Source organism: Calypte anna, chromosome 6, assembly GCF_003957555.1.
Source record: "Calypte anna isolate BGI_N300 chromosome 6, bCalAnn1_v1.p, whole genome shotgun sequence".
Taxonomy (NCBI): Eukaryota; Metazoa; Chordata; class Aves; order Apodiformes; family Trochilidae; genus Calypte; species Calypte anna.
This window is the reverse complement of record NC_044252.1, coordinates 4935703-4962885: the sequence shown is the minus strand read 5'-3', so window position 1 is coordinate 4962885 and position 27183 is coordinate 4935703. Positions and strand designations below refer to the sequence as shown.

The 27183-nt window shown below is 39.9% G+C and overlaps 1 protein-coding gene across 1 annotated transcript; it reads right to left on the bottom strand.

Moving 5' to 3' along the window:
- BMS1 (BMS1 ribosome biogenesis factor) lies at positions 1-25849 on the bottom strand. The gene is made up of 23 exons (XM_030453408.1): positions 25783-25849; positions 24417-24639; positions 23772-23962; positions 21435-21514; positions 19612-19800; positions 18265-18407; positions 16814-16935; positions 15978-16171; positions 15199-15335; positions 13861-14660; positions 12901-13002; positions 11619-11776; positions 11112-11193; positions 10018-10094; positions 8815-9000; positions 6935-7123; positions 6190-6370; positions 5606-5664; positions 4500-4622; positions 3339-3486; positions 1935-2110; positions 1199-1360; positions 1-505 (listed from the first exon to the last, which is right to left on the bottom strand). Exons 2-23 carry the CDS (start codon positions 24590-24592, stop codon positions 269-271), a joined length of 3912 nt encoding a protein of 1303 aa, XP_030309268.1. The 5' UTR covers positions 24593-24639; positions 25783-25849; the 3' UTR covers positions 1-268.
- Between the last annotated feature and the right edge of the window lie 1334 nt (positions 25850-27183).

The window sequence follows — 27183 nt, the reverse complement described above, 5'->3', positions numbered from 1 at the left end:
TGTAATTTACAATAAAATACTTTATTGCCTAGTTAGAACGTGCAGTATGGATAGAAATATACTGAAATACAAAGTCCTCCAAAATATAATGTAGAAAAGCAATTCATACTTCCACATCTTATTTATATACATTGCCAAATGGATTCACGAGTGTTTTTTTTCTTCTCTTAAATGCACACCTAATAAAGTCCAATGCCTTTTTTTTCCTTCAGCAGAAAATTGCACAGCTTCCCCTATTTCCTCATTTGGCTTGAAATATGATGAAATTTTACCAACTCTTCTCTCCTTTACTAGATCCTTTCAAGCTTGATTTTTGCATCTTTTTCTCCCTCTGTCCCAGGATCCGATAGATTTTTTTCTTAGCTTCCTTCTCCCGCTTGAATTTCTGCTCATCCTCCTTCTGCTTAACTTTGAGATACTCTTTAAGCTGCTCCTTATGTTTCATTTTGGCTTTCCTTACCTTGTAATTATTCACAGTACTCAAAGCACTGAGTAGGGCCGATATCTAAAACAGAAAACAGAGAATCAATATGCAAAAAGTTTTGTTTTGGTGACAAGAAACCTCAGCAGAGAGCCATATAATGACTCAGAGATTCAATGCAACCTCCTAATTATTTCTGCATCTGTTAATCAGTTTCTAAAATGGATTAATTATTTATTTGGTCAGAAAGTTAATCAAAGGTTTAATTTTCCTCAAGTCTTGATTTTGATGAGATACTGTTTAAAAGGCCACAGTTAATTGCTATTATAGAATACTCAAACTACAGTTTGGATCTTCCTGCCTTTGCAAGCACTCAGTAATCCTTGATTTTCAAAGGATTTGCTGCAAGTCCTGTCTTTGTTAATAATGGATAGCAATGACAAGGCAAATAGAAGACTGCAGCTGCCAATTTACATCACTGTTAACATGAGACCACCACATCCAACTGAAATAACTTGCACGTGCAAGGAAAAAATCATATTTAGGCTTCAGGTGACCTACTACTGGTTTAAGAAATAGATGTCATCCACTCAGCAACAGTTCCATATTCATACCCTGTGCCATCAGGACCAAACCAAACTGCAGGTGACAATTTTTCACAAGGAGCATACATGTTTTTTGCACTAGCAGTGGATTCAAATGCTAAAACACTAGTTAGGAATGGTCTAAGCAACACATTTGCCCTTCAGTTCTAGTTTCTGAGTAAGTGATAAATACCTTCTTTTCATGAGGCTCTCTGATAACAGCTGGTCTCCACTGGTCTCTTGGAGTCTTGCCTTTCTTCTCAACAGTTTTAGGCTTGTTCTTAAAAGGCAGTGCCTTCTGCAGTGCTTTAGGAATGTGAAGCTTGTTGAAATGCCTCTTCTCCCTCACAATAGGCTAAAAGGATGGATTTAGAACATTTTTTAAGATTACAGTCTTGAAAAGCTTTTATTTTATTTTTTATCTTTCAAGAAAAAAGAACAACACAAACCAAAAAAGGGAAAAAGACCCAAAACACACCACCACCCAAAAAACCCCCATAAAAACATTCTCTGACATCCTTACACTTAAACATGAATGGTATATTCACCCCAATTTCACTAGGAAAGAAGTCTCAGGAAACTTTTGGAGAAGACTTCTACCCTTAATACTACTTTATAAACTTCCACTGACTCACAACCATCTGCTTTCCACTGCTTTATTCACCTCTCATGCCAGGAAAGGCTGAGCCTTGCGGATAAAAATACAAAGTTTCACATGCACATGTTTGAATGTGTATTTACACTGCTCTCAATGTGCACAGGTTTGAGGCAGAGTACAAATTTGTCTGTGATCACTGGGGGATTTTGTGGGGTTTTTTGTTTGTTTGTTTTGGTGCTTTTTAATAGAAAAAAACCCAAAACAAACAAACAAACCCCCCCCCCAAAAAAAAAAAAAAAAAAAAAACAAAAAACACCCATATCAAGTATACCTTATAAAGAGAATCTTTGTTTTGTTTCACTTTGATGCCTTGCTCATGTCTCAGCTGGCCTGTGGTCTTCATTCCACTCCAACTATCTTTCTCCCCTGCTGGCTTCAGTAAGGATGTTACAGGGTTATAGAATGTTGGAATAGAAACAGGATACCAAGTCCTCACAAAGACAATATCTGAAAGAAAAGGAAACATCACTTGGCTCATAACAACACGATCCATGCTCTGAGCAAAGATGGCCTGAACATGATAGGTAACTAATATGTAAACCACATGCTAGTATTGTGTCTTGTAGAATCATAGAATCATAGAATCATAGAATTGGCTGGGTTGGAAGGGACCTCAGAGATCATCAAGTCCAACCCTTGAAACACCGTTGCAGTTCCCAGCCCATGGCACTGAGTGCCACATCCAGTCTCTTTCTAAATATCTCCAGACACGGAGAATCCACTACTTCCCTGGGCAGCCCATTCCAATGGCTGATCACCCTCTCCGTAAAGAAATTCTTTCTAATATCCAACCTAAACCTCCCCTGGCACAACTTGAGACCCTGCCCTCTTGTCTTGTTGAAAGTCATCTGGCAAAAGAGCCCAACCCCCACCTGGCTACACCCTCCTTTCAGGTAGTTGTAGATAGACCAAATCTCTTCAACATTAGAATAAAGCAATTTAACTGTTTGTGAATTTGGATTCTGCACAAAACCCAATAAAGTCATTGAGCACATGCTCCTGAAGAGCATCCAGCTGAATACTTCCCTTATCATTATTCATACTATTTCATCATATATATCTGTATCTGTACTTGTACTATTACTGACAAAACCAATTTGGTTTTCCTCTGACTATTTTCATAAAAGAACTAACTTGCTTTTATTTTACACCACCCATAACTTGTACAGGTTTAGAAAAACAGAGGACACATAAACCCAGAGAAGCACAAACTTGTGTTCTCCCATCATAGTGACACTCAGCAAACAAAGTAGATTACTTACCCCCATGCACCTCATAATTTACACAAAAGACTAGAGAAAAAAGTTAACTAGAATTACAGAGCTACTCTGGATTTCTCAGAAAAATATCTTTCCAACAATTCTAGCACCACTAAATAGAATTCACCTTCATGTTCAAGCAAAGAATACCATGCTGTGTAGAACAGTTAAAAACACTCAAAGAAACAGGTCTCCAATACAAACCTTTTTGAAAGCATATCATATGACTTTTGAGTCATATTATCCAACACACAAACTGTACTTCAGTTTTAATTTCATTCTGCACCTCGCCAGATATTTCATGCTCTTTGAATTCACATCTCAATTATCAGATTCCAAAGATTCTGAGACACAGCTTTTCAGTCTGTGAAGCAGGATGAAAGTTGTGTGATAACTTCATGGCAAGTGCAACTTACCACTCATCAGCAACTTGTCTTCAAATGTTGCTCTGAAAGCACCTGCAGGAGCTCTGAGGGCCTTTTTGATCTGTCCTCGGATACCGCTCACAGTACGAATCGCTGCACCTTCAAATTTAGCCACTTCCAACTGAGAGTTAAACATGCCCTGAAAGTGTGAATTACCCACCATCATTCAAGATGCAAACTCTCTCTGTGACCTGTGTAGGCCACAAAAATATAAGTAATTCCTACAAGCATATCTTGGAAAAAGACAGAAAGAACACAACGTTGTCTTTATACCGAGAGCTATCATACTAAAACCTCACTGAGCTGACTTGCATAAAGCTACTAAAAGTAATCTACTTAAGAGTCATATGCCACCAGCATTAAATACATACATTCTTCTTAGCATTAAATATATATATTTCCAATTCTAAACCAGAACAAACCTAAGGAAATCTGCCCCGTTCTCTCTTGAAGTCATTTGCAGGAACACAGCATAGCTTAAAAGCAAGTTGCCTTAAGTTGCTAGCTGTGACTCTAATCCTGCATAGCTCTCCAAGGCTTGTCCCTTTATAAATGACATTGGAGTCTGGAGAAATTCTGTGTATTCCTAGTGTAACTTCTTGGGTGTTTCACTGTTAGGACTGGTGCTTAGTTACTTACTGTCCTAAATGCAGAATAACCTAACTTCTACCTGAGGTAGAGCCCATCTAAAGACAGCTTTTACTTTTGTAATGATCACTGTGAACTGCTAAGCACTCCTAGAAGTCATCTTTGATCCCAGAGCTGAAATTCAGTGGGATCAAACTGCCTGAATGACATCAGGGAAAGGTTCACATCCTCCAGAGGTGTCTGCCAGTGTGGGAAGCTCATCAATGAGCTTGAGGAAGGAATGGGAGGAAAACAAAACAGACCCAACAAACAAATCTCAACAAATCTCAGGAGACTGTTCCAAAATTTAGGTTTGGATAACAATAATTCATATTCATTGGCTAAATATCAGTACCTCTAGAGAGACACACTGAAGAGAGCTCAAAAAAACCCAAGCAGCCACAGAGATCCAGAAGACTATGCAGCAGTTACAGGTAAGTTCTGCCTCAGGAAAGGCAGATGGGAGTCACAGCTTTCATTCCTTCCTAGCATCAGTACATATGGTTTTACAGTATATATACCTACCTTAATAAAAGAAGTGTTCTTAAAAATTTTGAATGGAAAACCAGTTAGCTTTAATTTCTTTACAATGGTTATGGATTTATCTAAATCAAGCACAACTCCTGTCGCAGCAATCCGGAAATCAGGCTGGAACACACAGAGATGAGAGAGACTGCTGAGGGTACATTTAACAAAAAGGGAAGAAATCCCTTCCCTGACACAATTCCTTTGCTTTTTAGAGGCTGAGTTCAGAATTTATAACCTTTACAGGACTAGAGCAGCATGACAAATGCACATTGACTTTGCACAGTCTAGTTGAGGTGCTGCTGACAACATTCCTACCATTCACTAATGAGATTTTCAGAACTGCCACTCTAATTACATTGGAAGCAATCTGAGAGTCCTTGTTATCTACCTCACCGTCTTCTCTTTATGAAAAAGAACCTTACTCAGACAGAGAGTCTCAAAGGAGAAGTGCTTTGTGCACTGCTCTAAGTCACTCTAATATGCTAGGGACACATGATTAAAACTGCCTCTTAATGCATATAACATGACTGTGCAATAGGATTAAACCAAGGCATATTTTAGGAGGAGAATAATTACTGTCATGCTCATTACAAAGCCATACAAAGCTTCTGTTATACATTGTATGTAAACATAAATCTACCTTTGGGTGATACATATGCAACATAGATCACATTTGATAAAATACTGCTTTAACACTATTTAAATATAATTCAGAAATCCATAAACATTCTAACCAGGTGCAGAAAAAAAACCCACACTGAGGGTGAACTTCTTTTTAGCAGGAAACATCAATATCTCCTCTTGTTAAAAGGTTTTAAAAGTTATCTAAATGCTGAACACCTGAAAATCAAGTAGTTCTGATTCCTTCCACAGAAAACAATAAAGGAATTGTCTTGTTCAGTGTAGCAGATGAAAATTGTTTTTAAAAAAAGCCTCCACCCTGTTTCCTATCCCATCCCCTTTTAAAAGCTTGAGTTCACCTGGTTTCTCAATTCCTACAGTATCACTGCTTTACCACATATAAACCTTCTACCCCAATTCTGCATATTTTATCCAAAGTCCCATGGAAAGCAGTATTCACCATTTTGTGCTAACAAACCTACCGTTGCTCCACTGACAGACTGAACTGCCAAAAATCCTGTCCCCTGAGGAGTAATGGGCCCTACAAGACAATTAAATTTTAAAATGTATGAAAAGCTTTACTTCACAACACATAGCCTCTACTCAAAGTCAGAAAGCTTAGAAATAACGTGCCAAATCTTCTCAATTAATAAAACCAAAGAAACATTTTTAAAGCATCTGACACACTGCTCACACACACAGCCCCACAGAAGCTAAAGGAGTGGTTAACAAGTTACTGGTGTACATTTGCAGAGCTGGGCCCATAATGTGTCTCTCTGCACAGAGCCAATAAATCAGGTTCCTTTTTGACATGGCACAACCTAGCAGAAGACTCAGCAGTTGATTTAAAGTGAAATAATTCACAAATCATTCACATAATTCACTGATAATAGGAAACTGCCTCTTTTCCCATACTACTTGGTGTTATTTTCTACTGATGGGGCAACCCAATGTTTTTAAGACCTCTCATCCCAAAAGCTGCTGGCTTTTTCTGACACATCCTGTAAAGCCTGAGACCTTCAGTGAGATGGTATGATGCAAAATAGCAATTCCAGAATGCCCTCACCCCAAAATGTTGCCCCACAGTGCATATGCTGGGGGGTGTACTTCAGCAGCCTATGGCGCCCGTTGTGATCCTCGATGTAGAACATTGGGATCGTCTGGAATCTCCTCCACCCTAATGAGAGGATTAAAGGATCACGTGTCTTCAGGATCTTCTTATACCACCGGTGCTTTTTCAGGCGCAGCTAATGAGAAGAAAAGATGAGCAATGCTGTTGCAGGGTAATAACATTAACTCTGACATTCAAGCCTTCATTTGCAGGAATGATTGAAAGCAACTTCCAGCTACGCTACGGTTTTTTTCCATTCAGGGAGTTTTGGGTCTTTTAACATCCTCATTAACTCTAAGCTGACCAGAAAGATAAAGCTAATCAGTATGTCAGTCACTTTCAAGTCAAGTTTGCATCGAAAGAAGCAAATATTGTATTAAAATATTAAAACTTTTCTAGTTATTTGTCCGTAGGCCGTGAACTTCAATCCGTGCAATTTAGCAATCACAATTATCAGACCTTAGTCTGAGACATCTCTGTAGATGAACTTTCAACAACAACTTCTTAAGATTATCACAACTTCAGGGGTCACCTAGTATCTGCTAGAGTACAGTTAACTGTGTCAAAAGCCCTATTAAAAAGCCAAAGACTGAGGCTTCTGTGTTCACTGCACCTTTAACAATCAGAAAATAAATAACTCCAGTGACTCTGAAGCACACCTGTATTGATACAAAGTGCACTCACAGCTTTGGCTACATACCTGTACATATCCAACATTTCCTTCGCTGTTGCCTAAACCACCCAGGATAATGGGATAATGAGGGTCAAAATTCAGGACAAATTCACACGGGACATTCTCAACCTCTATCCGAACGTACATGCCCGGCCGGAAGCCCTCGTACTGCACTCTGGTTTCATCATCTTGATCTTCAAATTCAGCTCGATTAAGCTATGTGCCAAAGAGAAAGCCACCACATGTTTCACAAACTTCAGGTATTAGCAACTCATTCATGCATTGCCCGTTCTATTTAAAACATGCTAACATTTCTATAAATCTCCCAGGAAAGATCTAACAGGTTTTGTGACTTTTTATTCAGAGCGAGGTCTTTGCCACCATGAATTCCTTCCCATCTGAAATCCCTGGTGGGCCTGTTAGTCTGCTTGAAAGATTGTACCTAAGAGAAGCAAATGACTGAGTCAGTTCTGATACACCTTTCAGAACAGTGACTGTGGGACTTAAAAATACTACTGTCAAAACTGTGTTTTTGATTTAGGAGCCCAAATGCCTTTTAGAGTTAACATCCTGATCTTGAAGGTGTCACTTTATAAGGAAGCTGGGCTCCTATCTTACTGATCAGCTTAAAAATATTTCTGTGCATCCTCACACTATACATCATCAAAAGTGTCTTTTTAAAGCTCTTCTGTACCATATGAATGCAGATATTGTGCAAATATTTAACAAGATGAGTAACAGAAGCCTCACTCTCCTGTTTTAGCTCCTGATACCTATAAGACACCATGTTTGAACAAACCAATTATTCATTTAATTTCTCAAGGTACTGAGATATGGAATAAATCTTGTGGTCCCAGGTAATCTCTCTAAAAGCCTTCACACATCCCCATTTTGAGATCCTTGCCCTTCTATCCTGCAGTAGGATTATCACAGATACATGTTTCTTTAACAGAAAGAAAGTTTTTCTTGAGCTAAAAGGTTGTGAATTGCCTCTCATTCTTCTACTAGAATGCTCTTCCCTGTGCTTTACATGCTCTTAGTAGGTACATCTGCATATAAAAGCTCATATGATCACTTACAACAGAAGCCAATATAAGAAGGAAATGATTAATGACTATTTAGAGCAAGGTTTCCTCAGAAGACAGTGAAGTTATTAGCAGCATAAGGCAATGCTCTTCTGAGTCAGCCAAAGAAAGAAGCTACTTTTAAGCTTACAGGACTTGACCTAAAAAATTAAGGCCTGGAACCACAACATCCCCAGGTCTACATACAGCTGCCCTGAAGACACCCAACACATATACAGCAAGGACATAATTGATTTTTTTTTTCTCAAAATAATACGACAGCCCAATGAGAAGAGTGCTGCACAGATCACACTCAGACATTAAAAACATTGAAAAAAATTGCATTAAAAATAATACCAGGAACATATATAACACAGATTAGTATGAAAAAGATTGTCACCTTCCTGCAAATAAAAGGATGCTTATGCCCACCCCTCCTCTTCCAGGAGAGGAAACCTTCTCTCTCATGTTTTGCTTTTTTTTAGACCTGTCATGCTAGGTCCACCACTAAGGGAACAATGGGTAACTGCTAAAAACTTTTAATTACCTAAAGTTTAGAAGAGACATCCTGATTTGTTCAGTGATTTAGAATATGGTTAAATACTTAAATTGACTTGAGCTTTCATGTGTTTGGTATCTTTGCTTGTTTTTCTTTCCAGCTACTGGAATCAGAAAGTCCAACCATAAAAAAACTGCAAGCACCTATTTCTTTGTGTGTAACTGCTGAAGTAGCTCCTGAATGTCTTGTGTGTTTCCAGGAAAAAAAAAAAACCTTTGGGCAACCTCACTGAGGTACATTTGAAGATGTACAGATAGATCAATTGGCAAGTTAACAGCTTGTACCTGTGCTTGTCTATGCATTTCCTCCTTAAGGTCATCAAAGTACGTGGCATCCCCTTCATCATACTCTGCATCAAACATTTCTTTCAGTTTCCGTTTCTTGTCCATGCGCTCCTTTTTCTTTTCCTCCTCCTCCTCAGGCTCTGGTTTGGGTGTTTTTCCAGCTTCCTCCTCTTCTTCACTTCCAGACTAATCAACAGTAAGTTATCAACATGTAAAACACTTCCCTGAAAATAACTGTTCTGATTAACAGTTTAAAACATATTATATTAAGTAACATTTTGTCTTCATGCAGATCATTAGATACTTTAAAAATAGTTTGATTTCTGACAGAAATCAGTACATGATTCATACAAAAACACTTCAGAAATGACAAAAAACATTTAATGATTTAACCATATACCCTTCCACTGAGACAGCTTCTTGACTAAAATAAAATGTTATTTTAATATCAGGAAACAGAGCCTAGATTGACCTGTTATCCTACAGCTAAAATACATACACAAAACAGAAGAGGAAAAAAGTCATTGCTGAGAGCATTAATACTGCACCAGAAGGCATCTCACTCTGCTCCTTCCTCAACAACTTCCTAAAGTTTGTTCACAGACCCTTTCAAAACTGCCAAAATGATGCAATTACCCTCAATTTTAAAATTAAATGCAAAGCTGTCGTGTCGCATGGTCTTAAAAAAAAAGAAAAAAACTGGTTTTCCAATCTGCAGTGTCACAACTACAGCTTCCTTCTTCTAAGATCTCCAAGTCACAGAATAAAATTGCTTCCAACAGCCTCTTTTAACCAGATGTGAGGAATCACCACAAAATTTGTTGTGTTTAAACAGAGCTCTGTTGTCCTCTGCATCCGATGAAATTACATAGTACAAACAGTTATGATCACATTTGGTTTTAAAAATACTTCTCTCATACCTCCACACCCTCCAGCTCTTGATTAAGCCTGACACCTACTGTTAAGTAAGTGAGGTGATTTCTCCTGCATAATTAATGAATTCAGTTTCAGACTTAATGCCATGCCATCCCAGATATCTGTAGGTTCTAAAGTCTGTAGTACAAACATCTTTTCCTCCTTGTTCCCACTGATCTTTTTCCTATTGATTCATGAACACTGTATTTCTTACACAGGATGCCTAACACTTGATCAGAAACTCCTATATATGTATGTAGCTAAAGAACATAAAAATACAGGTCAGACCTCATCTTCTTCAGAAGCAGGCTTTCCTTTGTGCACAACACCAGTTTCCAGATCTTCAAAATCCCCGTACAGTTCTTCTGCAACAATAAAAACCCAAGATCTGACCTTTAACCATCCTGTCAGACTGTTTAACCATCCTGTTCCATTGTTCCATACAATTTATCATGCTCCCAGTACTGTGTATTTCACAGTACTGCTGTGTAGACTACTTTCAGTCCAACTATTTTTTTCCCCATCAACAGTTTTGTAAAAATGTTTTGCTATCTCTATAGTTTAGGTGGAAAATTCTCTCCAGTGACTCCTCTTTTTCCCTTTTAGTGACTCTGTGATTTTAATAATCTAAATAAAGTTTAGATCATTCCAAACAGCACACTAATTAGCACTCGAATGACCCAAGGCACCAGGCACAGCAACTGAGCTACTTAATTTAAAGAAATAAAATTAAGAAAAAATGTAAATATAGCAGACAACTGTTTCAAGTTAATATTGAAGGCTTATAGAAGCTGTCAAACCACAATCATTTTGCATATAAGATACAGTGATATTATCAAACTGTTTTAAGTATTTCCTACTAAAACCAAAACAGAGCAAAAAAATTCACAAAAACACCATCTTCAAAACATCTCAAGAATGACCTCACTTTTAGTCAGATCTGAATGACCAGTTTGTGGTCCCACTAAAGAATTTCTGTTTATTTCTCCTGAGACTATCTAAAAGAATAAATCATAGACAAGGGATGAATAGCTAAACTAGGACATGTCAGTCAAAGCTGGCATGGCCAAGTACTGACTATGGACTCCATTTCCTAATTTACAGTATGTACCCTATTTTTTAGAGTGTATTCAGAATGTGCCAGGTGCCCACTGTTTGTACAGACATTTACACCATGTTTAATTATATAAGGACCTGTATAATACTTTATGTATTATATTATGTATAATATAATAATAATAAGTATCCCAAAGATACTTTATGTATATATTATGCTTTAAAAAACCTTGCAAATATATCACCAAAGCCAAACTACACAGTCAAATACAAAGCCATCCTTTTCTGAACAATCCTGTTTACATTTTTAGAAGTCTTATACTCACCATCTTCCTCCAACAACTTGGCTGCATCTTTATCATCTTCCCACTTCCCAGTAACAAAGCAGTCCCGAATACTGCTCATAACCTGCAAAACAAGCACCACTGCCTTGTAGTTACAGGTGGTCATCAACAGAAACATCCTCCAACACATTCCCAACCCCTCCAGCATCTTACACCCTCAGAGGTAACGTGACATTCTCATGCACAGCTCCACATCAGCACCAAAACTACACAAGGCCTTGGCAAAAGCAAGAAGACTCTACTGCTTTTTACTTTCACTCAGTAAATGATGATCCACCAAATAACCAAAAGAGCCAATCATTCAATGGATTTAGATTCTAACTTTCCACTCCTGTAAGGACAGATCTTCCAATCTTGTCACTACTAAACAGTTCTAATGACAGCAAGCAGAAGAGGTGACACTGTGGCCAAAGCTGCCACAGGTGTGCTCCAATGACAACCCAGGAGCACTGCACAGGACATGTAGAAGCAATTATCCAATATTCTTACCTCTTCTAAAGCCCAATCTTGTGGCTTTTCTACCAGAAATTTGGAGCAGTCAAGAGCATTAGCCTTCTGCTTGGATGCTTTGTCTGGACGGCTGACATGGAACAAACCTCCAAGTTCATCACCTGCATCTTCACTCTCCGGGTCCTCATCCTCAGCAGCTACATGAAACATAAGAATTATGATTATTATTTCCATCACAGTACAAGTATCACCTTCATTCACAACCTCTCTTCTGCCTTGCTTCACAATGTCTGCTCTAGTTGGGGGGGAAAAAAAAAAGAGTTAAACTAAATAGTTTTAAAAATGAAAGACTGAAGAAAAAGGTGAACAGATCTGGTTTAAGAGTTAAATTAATGCCCTCAAAAGGACAAAATAAGGTGGGCAGCAAGCAGGGAGACACTATACTCTGTTTTACAGCAAACTTCAGCTGTATTGCTGTTCCATATGGAAACATCTAAGACATTTCACAAATTCCAAACAACTCAAAATTTCTTTGAACAACCTGAAATCAGATTCTATTTGTGTAACTGGAGTAATCTGAAAAAATACCATGCCCTAAGCAAACACAGGATGTTCATTCAATGTTATAAGCATTGACAATACCAAAACAATCTGTGAAGAGAAACAAACATTAAGGCAGTGTGTAAATCAGTAACACCAGATCTCTGCTCTGCAGAAGGTTTACAGAGGTTCTGCATGATGAGGTTTGTACACCCAACTACTGGAAAAAAATGTGAATTCAAGAGCACAAATTACATACAAAGCAATTTTCTCTCACTTTTAAACCAGGTAGTTTTTTCTTTTCTTCACAAACACCCTTATTACAGACATGATACTGAATCAAGGCTAAGCAAATATTCTAAATTCAGTCACTCTGAGACAGGAATTCCTGAAAACAGCCAACAAATGAAATCCCTTTCTGAAACATAACAATTACCATGACAGATTTGCCTGATATTTACCAGCTGATTATACCAATGACCAACCTTTTTGCCTGATATTTACCAGCTAAATATAAATGACCAACCTTTAAATGTTTGGGGGGATATTCTACAAAAAAAACATGAGTAAAAATCAAGTAATTTGGAAAATGAGCCCAAAATGCTTTTTGTTGGAAAAGTAAAAACTGTCTTTATTACAATTATTAATGAAAATTAGTCAGTTAACTTTCCTTAAGCCTCTCACCAAAAGACAGTGCTCAAAAATTCAGACTTGCAAACATGGTAACAGCTAAAAAGCTACCAGGTAGCAAGGCAGTACAAGTTTCCAGAGAGCTTTGTACCTGTTCCATACACAAGTTTACGAAGATGGGGAGTTGAACGTTGCTGTCTTAGGAAGGCCTGAGCTGCCTTCTCTGTAAGGTCCTCTTTCCACTTAAGTGCCCCTGAAAAGAGAGAAAAAAAAATAAATTGCATTCTGCCACTAAGAAAGGACAACAATTAGGAGCTACACAAATAATTTAATTAATTTAATAATTTAATAATAATTTAATAATTTAATTAATGTAATTAAGGACATGACCACAACAGACTTAACAAGTGTAGACACAAACCACAATTTCTTCTTTTTTCATACTTCATGTATGTTCTCAAACACAAATTGTGGCCAACTACTTGTACCACTGATTTGTTTTTTTCTAATGAGCCCTAACTTTAGAATACAATTTTAAGATATCACTGAAAGGAATAGATTGAGTTATTTTCAGGATGATAAACATCTTCCTCAAACTGACATAATGGTTGAGGTTGGAAGGGACTTCCAAGCCTCCCAGGTTAAGCAATGTCAGACAGAGCAGGATGCCCAACACCATGTCCACATGGTTTATATCCAGAAAGCTTTTGAGTATCTCTAAGGGTGGAGATTCCACAGTTTCTCTGGGCAACCTGTACCAAAGCTCAGTGAGTAGTTAATAAATTTTAGTAATATTCCCCCAAGGATGTTTTATTCTTTCTAAATGCAACAGAGCATTGTAACTTGTTTTACACACATAGTCATAAAGACTAAAGAGAAATGTATGAAAAATCAATGAGGTTTACAAGATGAAGCACAACCCAAGACCTGCATACTACATTACAAATCAAAGGCTTAATAGCACATACTCCCAAGTTTCCTAACTTCAAGTGTGCCATTAGACTACACAGGTGTTGGAGGGGCAACTTTATATAGTATGTACTAATTATAATATCCTTTTACACTGAACACAATTAAAAATGGACAGTAAAATTTTACATTTATAACCTACCTGTTGTTTCAGCAGAAAAACCTATTTGTTCTTCATACTCATCTTCATCCCTCAGCAGATTCTCCACATCATCATCTGCAGCTTTATGCTTACTCTGATTGACACTATCAGCTTTCCTTGCTTGTGTGTGTTTAGATCCCTTCCCATCTGACTCCTGGGCTTGCAATTCATCATGTGATCCTTCATCATCACTTTCAGCAAGGGAAGAGTTTTCAGTCTCAGATTCTGAAGCTTCTTCTGCTGTGCAGTTTCCTGAGTCTGTAGTGAGCATTGCTTTTCTTTTCAGACCACGCTCTGAGACCCCTGATCTCATTTCTGGGTCTCCACTGTTTATTTCTTCCTGCTCAGACTCAGCTGCTCTCTTGCCTGCAGCCTCAAGTTCACTGTCTGAGCTTTCATTTTGCTCATCCTCCAGCTCCTCCTCCTCATCTTCCTCCATTTCACTCTCTTCAGGGGCAGCTTTTCCTTCTTCTCCCTCAGAACTCACCTCAAGATCATCATCACTGTCTGCAAACGCTGGCACCTCACTCACAGCTTCTTCCTTGGCCACCTCTGTTTTCAAACGTTTGACTCTCCCCAGAGCCATCTCCTCCCCTAATAACTCTCTGTCACTTTCTTCCTCACCCTCATCTTCATCATCACCATCGCTTCCATTCTCAGACATTGCTTCTCCTTCTTCTTCATCATCTTCTTCATCACTCACTGCATCATCATTTTCCTTCTCTTCCTCAAACACTGCCTTCCGACGAACTCTCCCACTCTTGGAATCCATCTCTCTCTCTTCTTTTGGCATCACAAACCTGTTTCCCAAAGAACACTTTTAGGCTAAACAAAGACATTTTAATTAAACAATGCATCTTCATCTTCATATTTTAAATTTTTAAGTCTTTTTCAAAGCCACAGCAAGGTTATGGACAATACTAAAAAGGCAATGGAGTTCTTTTAGTACAGAACACCTCTAAAATCAAGAGCACACCCTATGTTATAGCCATAAATAACTCCAAGAGATTTTCCATGGAATCAAGGCAAGTTATGCAATTAATTTTACTGAAGATTATGACTGCTGCTCTCAAGAATTCTGAAGAAAAATAGAAACAAGTTACTTAGGGCTGAAACAGCAAGTAATTCCTGGAAGGCAGGAATATACTGCTTGAAAAACATTTCTAATATCAGTTATTCCTGTCTCAAAACACAAATAGCTTATGAGGAGTCTCAGAAGAGAGAGAATTATCCAAAAAGCTATTCTACTAACTGTGCTCTACTGAGAATTTTCCTAAATTAGAACCTGAAATTAGAGCTGCAGTCATGCTCAAGCACTGCTCAGCATTCAAAACTTACTCTTGCCCTACATCTTCTGAGCCCAAGGGTCTCGAGTCCATGAAGAGAGAGACTTTGCTTGATGCCATCTTAACATCAATGGCTGAGTGTGTGGAGATGAGGCTCTGAACGAGTTCATGGTTTGGTCTCACTTCCACCTGGAAAGCAAAGATTTCTTTTACTTTTCCAAAACAATGAATAAACAAATCTCTGATTAACAAAAACAAATAGAAATAAGCATTTCCAAGGAAAAATTCCCCATCATTTCAAATAAACATTTCCTCAAAATAGGAAGGTCTCCCTTCCCCTCCTCATGTTTGAAGAATGCATACAATATTAAGCCAATAAAAACTGCAGAGGGCCTCCTTCACATTATGCAACCACTACAGTAAATAGCAGCAATCACACATCATCACAAACCCAAACACATTTAGCTTTTAGAATAATACAGGGGAAAAGAGATTAATTCAATCTTTTTGTACACAGATGTTTTCCAGCTCTGCCTTTGACCAGTCAGATCCTTTAAGTGTTCTTCCACAGTCACTCTGCCATGCAAAATCAGAGTTATATCCCAGCAGTTGTGTTTTTTTCTGTTTCTAGTTTCTTCAACTATTTTGCAGTGTTTTACACAGAGGTAATAAAAATATCCCTCCTCTGAAATCACCAAAGAAAAAGAAATTACCCACTACATATATAGAACTGATTGTTTTCAAAAAGCTTATTTTAAAACATTTATTTTGAGTCTAAGGGTAAAAGCTACGTTTTGAAGAGAATTCAAATTAGCAACAGAATCCCCTTACCACTTTTTCATGAGCATGGCTTCCACCAAGATCAATATAAACAGCATCTTTATCATACACAATGCCCCCAACTCCTGAGAAAGGGGCATAGACCAGTTTCTCTTTCTCATTTAAGGAACGCTTCTTCTGCTGCTCGGGTAGAGCACAGGGGTCTGGTAGGAAACTCACATCACTCACAGTAAAATCTCCTACACCTGGGGGGACAAGGGAAGTAATTATGATTTCACAAAGTTTTGATTCTGAAATTTGTGCAATTCAACATGAAAAGACTGGAAAATAAACATCAAAGCATTTAATGATTCATCAGCAGTGAGCTCTGTATCAAACATCCAGTTCTTCTGCCTTACCACTGAGCTTAGAGAAATATCAGCAAGTTCACCAGAATACTGCAAAGCTTTGGGTTTGTTTGCTTGTTTCTAAGTAAGAAAAAGCAACTCACTTTTTTAGTAGGTCTGCAAATTTATTATTAAAATATTTCTGAATTTAAACTTTGAAATCATTCACTTAAATTATTAAAGTTATTCAATGAATATGAAGCATTTTAACTAAATCAAATTTATTTTTTTAGACCTAGTATGTTTTGCACTTCCAGCATGTTTTAAAGCAAAACACCTTTAAAAAAACTCATTGTCAATATTGCGTTTAACTGTGCTGTTTTGTTGCAGAGGTAAAAGCAAAACTACTTTGTATTTGCACAACATGTATTCTGAAAGGTGAACAGCGTGTGTTACAACGTACAGGTTAAAGACAGGAATCATTCCACAATAAAAATCACAACAGTTGCATTGTCACTCAGATATCAGTAAAAAAACAGCTTTAACAAGCTGATAAATTACCTGGCATATGAATTTGGCTTTTGTTTTTTAGGTGTGCTCCTCTCACATATCCATAAAGAGAGATCTTCCTGTCACATTTGGGATTGATTCGAACATCTTCTGGGTTTGTCAACTCCTCCATTCTACCCAAATTAAAAAAAAAAAAAGGAAAAAAAAAGAAAATAAGTTAGAAAGAATATGCAGCAGTCCTCATACTAACTTTTTTTCAAAAGATAATTTAAGAGAAGGGAATGGTGGCATCACCACTACTGCTGCATGCTCTACAGAGTCTAATAATCAAAACAGAATGATCATAAAGAAAAAAACATCCATGGAAGAAAAGACATTTCAGAAGTATTTTTAAGTTGTACTTAAAGACTTTTATCATCACACTCAAGAATATATTTCCAGAAGGCTTGCTGACATTTCACTACACATGTACTGCTTTCTTTGCACATTTTAATTACTGTTTATGTGCCTTCCACACAGACCCCCCTTCCAATCCATTTTGCCATCAGAGGGCAAACAGAACAACACCCTAAGAAAGCTAAAGGACTCCTTCCCTGGAGCCACACAGTATCTTCTTTTCCCTAATAATGGTTGTGAGCAACAAAAAAACATCCACAGGAAAGGGGAGAGGGAAAGATTGCCTGTTTTCAGGCTGATGAGGGGGATCTCCTTCCAGAGCTCCTTTCTACACTGCACAAGAAGAGGAACACAAGCACTTGGCCACAGAAGGAACAAGACACACATTCTGGCTGCAGATCAGCCTAAAACTAACCAAACAACCCCAATAACTCTAACATTAATAGTAGTTTAAAGCAGTATCACCAAAAGGGGTTTTTTCCCTCTTTGCTTTGTGTATTTTGTAGGACTCTGCGTGATGCTTCTCTGCTTCTCTGACAATTTTTTTAATTAATTGGAGAGCTGAAAGAGATATGTTCTGGGTACCTTGGATACTTGTGGGAGGTTTAGTGATAACTGTAAACATTCTGGCAAAAACCATGAAAGATGTGTTAAATTTCTCAGGTAGGTACAACCACCATCAAGATTACTTTCATGTTCCAAAGAGACTGTAAATCCAATGCTATGTGAGGAGATGGAGCAGAAGAGATGTTCCAGGGAACTCTGAGGATTAATTTCCCAGCTGTTTTTAAAGTGCTGGAATTCTGTTTCTTTTCCAGAGAAATTAAATATAATCATCAACAAGCAGATATTTTTTTTCTATGTTTCAAAAGTCTTTACAATACACCAAGGGCCTATCTGTATGATCTGATGCAACTGAAAACTGAATCAATAAATTATTGGCACAAACCTGAAGGGTTTCCTTTTATTTCCCCACAGCCATCTAGGGTAACACTAAATACCCATTCAAAGAGCTGACTGCTTCTAATGGTAGAGTTTTTTTAAAAGAAAAACAGCAAGGTGCTACCTGTGCTGAGATTGAAGAACACAGAGTAAAAAATACACACCTGTCTGCCAGAATATAAGGATGAGAAGTTTGCCAAGTGAGAGGTCGGAATTTCATAACGGAGATAAAACGCCCCAAATTGTGGATTTCCTGCTTTTGATACTCTCCATGAACCATCCCAGAGAGATAAAACAGCTTTGCACCCTAAACATGTTGAAAAGACATAAAAACATTGAAACAGCAACTGAATTCCAGCAAATCTTAGAAAAAAAAAAAAGTAATGCAATTCTGATTTGGAAGTCATCACTAGAAGTTTCAGGTTACCACTGGTTCCACGAGATCAGACTGAGTGGTTTACTTCAACATGAAAACTGCTCCCTAAATCTTAGGGGAAAAAAAATTCACATTATAAACACCCTGAACAAAGGTTAATTTGTCTCTGACCTACAAGCAAATCCTCCTTGCACAGCACCTCTGTAACAGACTTATTGGGATCACATTTAGAATCACAGAATCATAGAATTAGCCGGGTTGGAAGGGACCTCAGAGATCATCTAGTCCAACCCTTGACCCACCGGAGCAGTTGCTAGACCATGGCACTGAGTGCCACATCCAGTCTTTTTTTAAATGTCTCCAGGGACAGAGAATCTACCACCTCACCGGGCAGTCCATTCCATAGCCTAATCACCCTCTCCATGAAGAAATTCTTTCTAATATCCAACCTAAACCTCCCCTGGCACAACTTAAGACTGTGTCCTCTTGTCTTGTTGAAGGTCGTCTGTGAAAAGAGTCCAGTTCCCACCTCGCTACAGCCTCCTTTCAGGTAGTTGCAGACAGCAATGAGGTCTCCCCTGAGCCTCCTCTTCTTCAGGCTGAACAGCCCCAGCTCTCTCAGCCTCTCCTCATAGGGCCTGTGCTCGAGTCCCTTCACCAGCCTGGTTGCCCTCCTTTGGACCTGTTCCAGGACCTCTACATCCTTCTTAAACTGAGGGGCCCAGAACTGGACACAGTACTGAAGGTGTGGCCTAACCAGCGCTGAGTACAGGGGAAGAATCACCTCCCTGGACCTGCTGGTGACGCTGTTTTTGATACAGGCCAGGATGCCATTGGCCTTCTTGGCCGCCTGGGCACACTGCTGGCTCATGTTCAGTTTCTTGTCGATCCAGACTCCCAGGTCCCTTTCTGCCTGGCTGCTCTCCAGCAGTGTGACTAGCAGCTAGTCACACTGGCAGAGAGAATTATTACACAAGTATTTCAGAAAAGAGAATAAAAAAGGTAAAACCACATCAGCATTGCCCATTTTTAGTGTTATTTGAAGGATGTAAGAAGACAAAAAAAAAAAAAATTGGAGCAATACTTATCTCCCATGATGCAAAGTACATGGAAAAATGACTGCTGAATGCCATACCGGGTACACCTCAGTCCAGAACCTGTGCTTTAACTTCTTTTTAGTCTTCTTTAATTGTTTGTTGTTCTTGAATGTATCCAAATGGGTAAGAACTCCCATAATTTTTGGAAAGCCATGCACCTGGCAAATGTTCAGGAATTCAAACGTTTCCATCTCAAATCCAAAGCTGGCATCAATAAGCATCAGGACCTGAAAAAATACCACCAGCATTTCACTGTAACAGCACCATGGTGCCCACACCAGCTCATTTCAAAGATTTCACCTTAAAACCCAGAAGCCTTTTGTGCACCAAAACCTTGCAAAAAGCTTCATTCTTCATTTTCATTTAAACAGAAAGCCAACTTTGGCATTTTAATTAAAATTTCTATCGTAGCTGCTTTAGAAATTTGTGGGACTTGGGAAATAAAATCCCTTTTTCCAGTCAACCAAATCTCTCTAGATTTGATTTGATCTGAGAAAACTACAGAAAAAAAACTACAGAAAAAAACTACAGAAAAAAACTACAGAAAAAAAACTACAGAAAAAAAACTACAGAAAAAAACTACAGAAAAAAAACTACAGAAAAAAAACTACAGAAAAAAAACTACAGAAAAAAAACTACAGAAAAAAAACTACAGAAAAAAACTACAGAAAAAAAACTACAGAAAAAAAACTACAGAAAACTAACTCTGATCTTTGAGTGCACCAACACAGTTACCATAATAAGGTTTGAACAAGTGTTTACCTGGGGGATTTAAAACATGCAAAATTTAACATCTTCCAGTATTTGCAGGAATTTCTGAGATTAATACAATTTTTATACCTGTGCATTAGGTGCACGAATGCCTCTAAGGCCAAATCTTCTGCTAAAATAAGACAAATTTACTTCACACTCTGCAATTGCTGTTAGGAATCATTCAAACCACTGACACCAGAAAACAGAACCCAACATTCCCATTAAAAATGGAAGCAAAGTCAGGTTAGGGTCTCAGCAACAAAGACCTTAAAACCCATGGAAAACTGTGACATTCCAACATGTGTATACATCACCTCCAGCATCTCCCAAAGCTCCTAGCTGAAATTATTTTGTATTTTTAATACATCTCTCTTCCTCAAGTAGAAAACATGCAAGTAGAACAGTATCTGGATTAGTGCACATGTGTATTTAGATAGTTAATATTTAAAAAAGGATCCCAAACCTTAATTAGTATGAATAATATACCCCAAATCCAAAAGTAAAATTCTAAATAAACAAATGGGTGGTACACTGGGTTCCCAAGATCAGCTGATGAGCCAAAACTGACCCAAAAGTTACAAGTACATTACAAGGGTGACCACAGCCCACTGGTACCAACCACATCACTACACAGCCACCTTCAAAGATGGAGACAGCAGAAGGCATCAAATAAAACCAGCTCATAAACTTACACACATTCCTACCTTATACATTAGTTGAAAACTCCTTGACTAAAAAACCATTTTCAGATTTTAAATGGTTTGACCAAATCCCTTAATGAAAAGTCACTTCGTCACTTTTGGCTTCTTGTAAGCTCTTCCCTCACAAGTTCACCAGCTGTGTTAGGGATTTAGCTCAGCTGCATTTCCCTTCTTTTTTTACATTCTGCCCTCCACCACACCCACTATTTCCTTCCAACCCCAGGATAAGGAAAGGCTGCTCCAGAATATTTGCTTTACTGTCCAGTTTAGTCCAATTCCCTCCGAAACCAAGGCCAGTTTTGCCTTTGATAGCAAGGGGTGGAGGAATCAGACACTGGTGCAGTCCCCTGAGAAAGAGTATTTTCAGTATAAACCACAGCAAAAATCTTGTGCCATTGTCAACTCACCAAGTCAGCAACTTTAGCCAGGTCAATCATTGTGTTAATGTCACAGCCACACTCAATAACAGTGAGCCTGCGTTTTTTACCTGGAAACAGAATTAAAAATCAAAAACTGAAACAGAGGGAGCAAACTACCAAGCCCACTGTTTTCTTTTCAGGTTGCATTCCTTCAAGTTCCTGAAGAGGACCTGGGACTCAAGCTCCTCTTGTAGCATAAAGATTGTCCAACATGCACCACTGTAGAAGTGCCCCTTTCCAAACCTTTTAGTTCTGCTAAATTTGAACTTTTTCATCTTAAATTCTCAAGGTTTTCAAAAGAGTTGTTTGGCCTCTTCCCAAACAATGCTAAGAGTGAAAAAATGGGGTTGATTTGTTTCATTTTGGAAAATAACAAAAAAAATAAAAATCTCTGCATCTCCTGTCTTATGAATTCCCCACTGGCACAAACACCAGTGGGGAAAAAAACATGTTATTTTTTTTTAAACATAGGAAATCCTTCTCAAGTGCCCTGAAGTCAGAGCTGTGGATTTTGTTCTGTTTCCATTATGATGAAAAATCCATCCTGTTCTAACCTTTACAAATAAAAAAAATTTTAGTATGCATCCAAAAAAAGTACCCACTGTTAACTTGGTTTGGGTTTGATAAAAGAATTTCAGACAACAGGAATGTGAACTTTAAAGAGTTACTGTCCTGGTTTGGGCCAGGATAAAGGTGATTTTCTGTCTTGTACTTTTTGCTTTTAGCTAAGTCTCCTTAAGTAGTTGCACTTGCTGAAATTAACAGCAAGTTTCTCAGACAGTGTGTGCTTCTAGGACTGATAACACTTGATGTTTATAGTTACTGCTAGAGACTGGTGTGCAGAGCCAAGGACACTGCTCAGCTCTGAGGAAAACTTTTACCCTCCAGAAGGAAGAAAGAGATCCCACCTGCAGCCCTGCTTTGGGGAGGAATGGACAAGACAGATGCCAGAATTGACCAAACAGAGTATTCCATCCCATACACCTCATACTCAGTATAAATTTGAGGGATCACGAGGGCTAAGCCGGATTTCTGGATTTCCTGCTTCCCTTCCTTCACCTGGCATCCTGGAAGGATTCCATCCTTTCCTCTGCCTGTGCTCCTGATCCATCCCAGCCCATATCTGTGTGTTCCTGCCTCCAGCTCCCAACTGCTGCCAACTCCAGGATTCCAGCCTGGACTTTCCCAGGGCTGCCCTGCAGCCTCGGTGGTGACGTGAGAGTTATTGGGGAAAAGGGGGGAGGAATGTGGTATCCATTTTCCTGTATATTTGTATATATGTAGTAATTTTTCCTGTTTATCATTACTGTTTCATTAAAGTTGTGTAGTTTAGTTTCCAACCCATCAGTCTCTCTCCCTTATTCTCTCTCCTTTCTTTATCAAGGAGGAGAGAGAGATTAATAGAGAGCATCTGGTACTCGGTTTAATTGCCGGGCCAGTGTTAAACCCTGACAGCCACACAGCAAAATGCCATCACATGGGGTTTTTTTTTTTCCTTCAGGTTATCAAATGTAAATTCATCCCAGCAGACCAACTAAGAAATCCAATTTAACACAATTTTCCCTTCTACTTTTTCTTTCCCATCCTTGTCAATTATTCTCTGCACAAAGGGGAATTATCAGTTAAAGTTTCTGAAGAGTCCACCTGCACCAAACATCCAGCTCTCTGTGTCCATGCAAGATCTCCCCTACAAATTGGTTCCTGGAGCTGCCATGGGATGTGCTGCCCCCCAAAAAACCTCAAAAGAGTTCTCTGGTAACATTCAGGGAAAAGTGTGAAGGGAAAAAAAACAAGATAAGGAGAAACTGGGATTGAAAACTGAACATAAAGGAAAAGGAACTGACCAGGGGATGGTAGGGGAGAAAAGTATCCAGGCATGGACAGGCAAATTAATTCTTGATTTAAGAAAAAAAGGGGAATAAAGATGACATTATTGTGCTGGCAACATGAAAGAATGGGGTATGTGTGGAGGAGAGGATGAAGCCAGAGGAAAACAGTACCTAGGGGAAAAGGAAAACTTGGGAAGAGGTTGGGAGATGGAAGAAACAGGGGAAAAAAGCCTGAAAGGGGGAAAAAAAACCAAAAACAGTAAAACCCACCAAAAGCAAACCAGGATTATTAGCACAGCAGGGTGGGAAATAGGGTCAGAGGGACAAGACCCCCAGAAGCCTTAATCTCATTATTCTTTGGTTGGTTTTAAGTCTGCCCAGGAACACAAGCAGCTGGTAAGTCATGAGAAGAAGAGCCCTTCCTCACTCTAAAAGGGAGACAAATAAATCAGGAGTGCAAATCACCACTTCCATCTTCCCAGAGCTTTGTTCTCACCTGAAACAATTGTAACAGGACCCCGGATTTCAACAAGTTTTTGCCTGGTGAAGTTCTTAATGAGACACTTTATCAAGGTGCTCTTCCCAACCTTGGGAGGACCAACTACAACAACCACCACAGGAGGGGGCTCCAAGGGGGTCCGGTCAACCACAGGAATGTGATGTTTTTTGGTCTTCAAATCCTGAGTTCTAAGAAGAAATTTGCAATAAATAAGGAGAAGAACTTGAAAAAAAACAGTAGCATTTATTCTCTGGAAGTCTTCAGTAGATGCAAAACCTCAAAGGTTGACCAAGAGCACAGACACCAAGGTGTGTGAGGAACCACACCAAGTCTAAGGTGTCTACATCACACTGTAAACTACATATATATTTATACATATATATATATATATGGTTAGGGTTAGGGTTTATGTATTTATATATGTAGTTTATGTATTTATATATGTATATATACATATATAAATATATATATACATATATTTATACCACATAAACTACACCACAGCCTGGGGAATGATGAAACCTATGTGAGCACACCAGTGAAAACTGCCCTAGGTTTGCTTCTAACAAACAAACCCCAGCCAACACAACACCTCCTCCCCCAGCTGCCACTGCAGCTCTGTGACAAATTCCTGCTTCTCACCTATGGAAAGTCCTGGCCATCCTCACAGCAGACTGGACTGTAAAGGCTTTGGGGTTTCTTTTACGTGCATTCTCCTCATCTCCTATTCCCAGCTCGTTGAGGTAACGTTTCCTTTTCTTCTCTGCCTTTGGCCCACTGTGCTTTGAGCGATGCTTCTTCTTCTCTTTCTCCTCCATCTTTCAACCACTGCTTGCTGGTGGCTTCTGTGCAACACCCCACACAGCTGGCACAGGGAGGAAAAGTAAGTTAACAGACAAAGCATGAACATACATGGGGGAAAGAACATGTCCTGGTTTGGGCCAGGATAAAGGTGATTTTCTGTCTTGTACTTTTGCTTTTAGCTAAGTCTCTTGTAAGTAGTTGCACCTGCTGAAATTAACAGCAAGTTTCTCAGTGTGTGCTTCTAGGACTGATAACACTTGATGTTTATAGTTACTGCTAGAGGCTGGTGTGCAGAGCCAAGGACACTGCTCAGCTCTGAGGAAAACTTTTACCCTCCAGAAGGAAGAAAGAGGTCCCACCTGAGCCCTCCTTTGGGGAGGAATGGACAAGATAGATGCCAGAATTGACCAAACAGAGGATTCCATCCCATACACCTCATACTCAGTATAAATCTGAGGCATCACGAGGGCAAAGCCATGATTTCCAGCTGCCTGCCCTTCCTGCCTTTCCTGCTTCCCTTCCTTCACCTGGCATCCTGGAAAGATTCCATCCTTTCCTCTGCCTGTGCTCCTGATCCGTGCCAGCCCATATCTGTGTGTTCCTGCCTCCAGTTCCCAACTGCTGCCGACTCCAGGATTCCAGCCTGGACTTTCCCAGAGCTGCCCTGCAGCCTCGGGGGTGATGTGAGAGTTATTGGGGAAAAGGGGGGAGGAACACAGTTTCCATTTTCCTGTATATCTGTATATATTTAGTATTTTTTCCTGTTTATCATTACTGTTCCGTTAAAGTTGTGTAGTTTAGTTTCCAACCCATCAGTCTCTCTCCCTTATTCTCTCTCCTTTCTTTATCAAGAAGGAGAGAGAGAGATTAACAGAGAGCGTCTGTTACTCGGTTTAATTGCCGGGCCAGTGTTAAACCCTGACAGAACAACAGAACTAATAATTTATACCCTGCCCGGAAAGTCCCCGCAGCACCCGGGACTGACCCCAGACCCCAGACCTCAGGGCTCTGCCCAGGCCGCACTCCATGCCCCGCAGGCCGCGGGTCTCGGCGCTGAGGCAAAGCCGCTGTTTTTCTCCTGGAAAAGCCGAATCCCAGCCCCACGGCGTAGCGAGCATCCACTCCCGCAGGGGGGGAGACCCCAGGGCCGATCCAATCCCCCCCAAACCGGGCCGCGGTCCCGCCGAACCCCCGAACCCCTCACCTCCTCCACGTGTGTCCGCACCGTCCCTCCCGCAATGCCGCCCCACCCGGAAACAGCGGCTACGCCCGCAGTTCCGGAACGAGAGGTTGCGGCGGAGCCTTATTGCTGGCACACACGGCAGCAGCCCGGTTCCGTCGGGAGTCGGTACCGGCGGTTCTAGAACTGGCGAACCGGTCCGTAAAGACCCGTTGTGGCATCGGGGGGGTGCCCCACAGACGGCGGCACCCCACAGACGGGTTCCCGCCCGCTCACCCCGTACGGGGGGGCTGCTGTGGGCCCAAAAACCAGTGGGGAAAAAACATTAAAAAAATAAAAAATATAGAAAATCCTCCTCGAGGAGTACGTGGGTGCAAACAGGGCAGAGGGTAGAAACCTCTGGAGTTCTGTGAAGTCGGAGGAAAAGCAGTTAATGGGTTTTTCCTCAGCATCCCTGCTGTCCCATGAGGAGGTGAGGCCGCCCCGGAGCAGGGGTGAGAAGTGAGGAAGGAGGAGTTTTTATCTCAAACCTGTCCCTGCACCTTGAGGCGACTCCTCCTGAAGTTATTTATAGGTTCAGGCCCTGCTTAATGAAGCAGAGAAGCCTCTGCTCCGGGGTAATTTGCCTCACGCCAAGGAGCAGAGCTGCTAAAGAGGTGTCCGGGTCATGAACTGCTGAGGATGGATGCCCAGAACTCTACAGGGGCTGTGGCTGGAACTCTGCTCCTGATGCTGGAAGAGCTGGCTGGGAAGCAAGGAATGGGCTTTACACACCAATGAGGAACTCAAGGTACTTTGCAGTGAAGGACGCTCACACTGACAATAAACCCCACTGGTAAATTTGGGTCAGAGATGCTAAAGAGGTGTCTGGGTCATGAACTGCTGAGGATGGACGCCCTGGACTCTACAGGGGCTGTGGCTGGAACTCTGCTCCTGCTGCTGGAAGAGCTGGCTGGAAAGAAAGGAATGGGCTTTGCAGACCAATGAGGAACTAAAAGTGCTTAGAAACAGAGGAGGTTCACACTGACCATAAACCCCACTGGTAAATTTGGGTCCTTCCTCTCTTTCAAGAATACAGGTTTTCAATGGTCTCCGTGCAAAATCTTCCTCTAAACAGGAGCATTTTAAAAGAATAGTCCAAAAATGAACATTTGGTTCCTGCCTCACTCCTTTCCCTGCATCACCTACTCACATTTTGGCATCTAAGTCCAGAAGCTGTCAATAACCATCACTGTGAAAGTACCTCCTGCTTGATTTGATTTGTGCTCTGGCACTCTCATAGCAGGGAACAGAAACTGCAGTGTTGTATCTACCATCTCCCCACAGATTTATTTTTTTTTATTTGTGAAATATGTGCTAGGTTAAAAGCAACTTGTAACAAAATTAAGAAAACCAGTAACTTAGAGAAAAAATACTGTGCACACG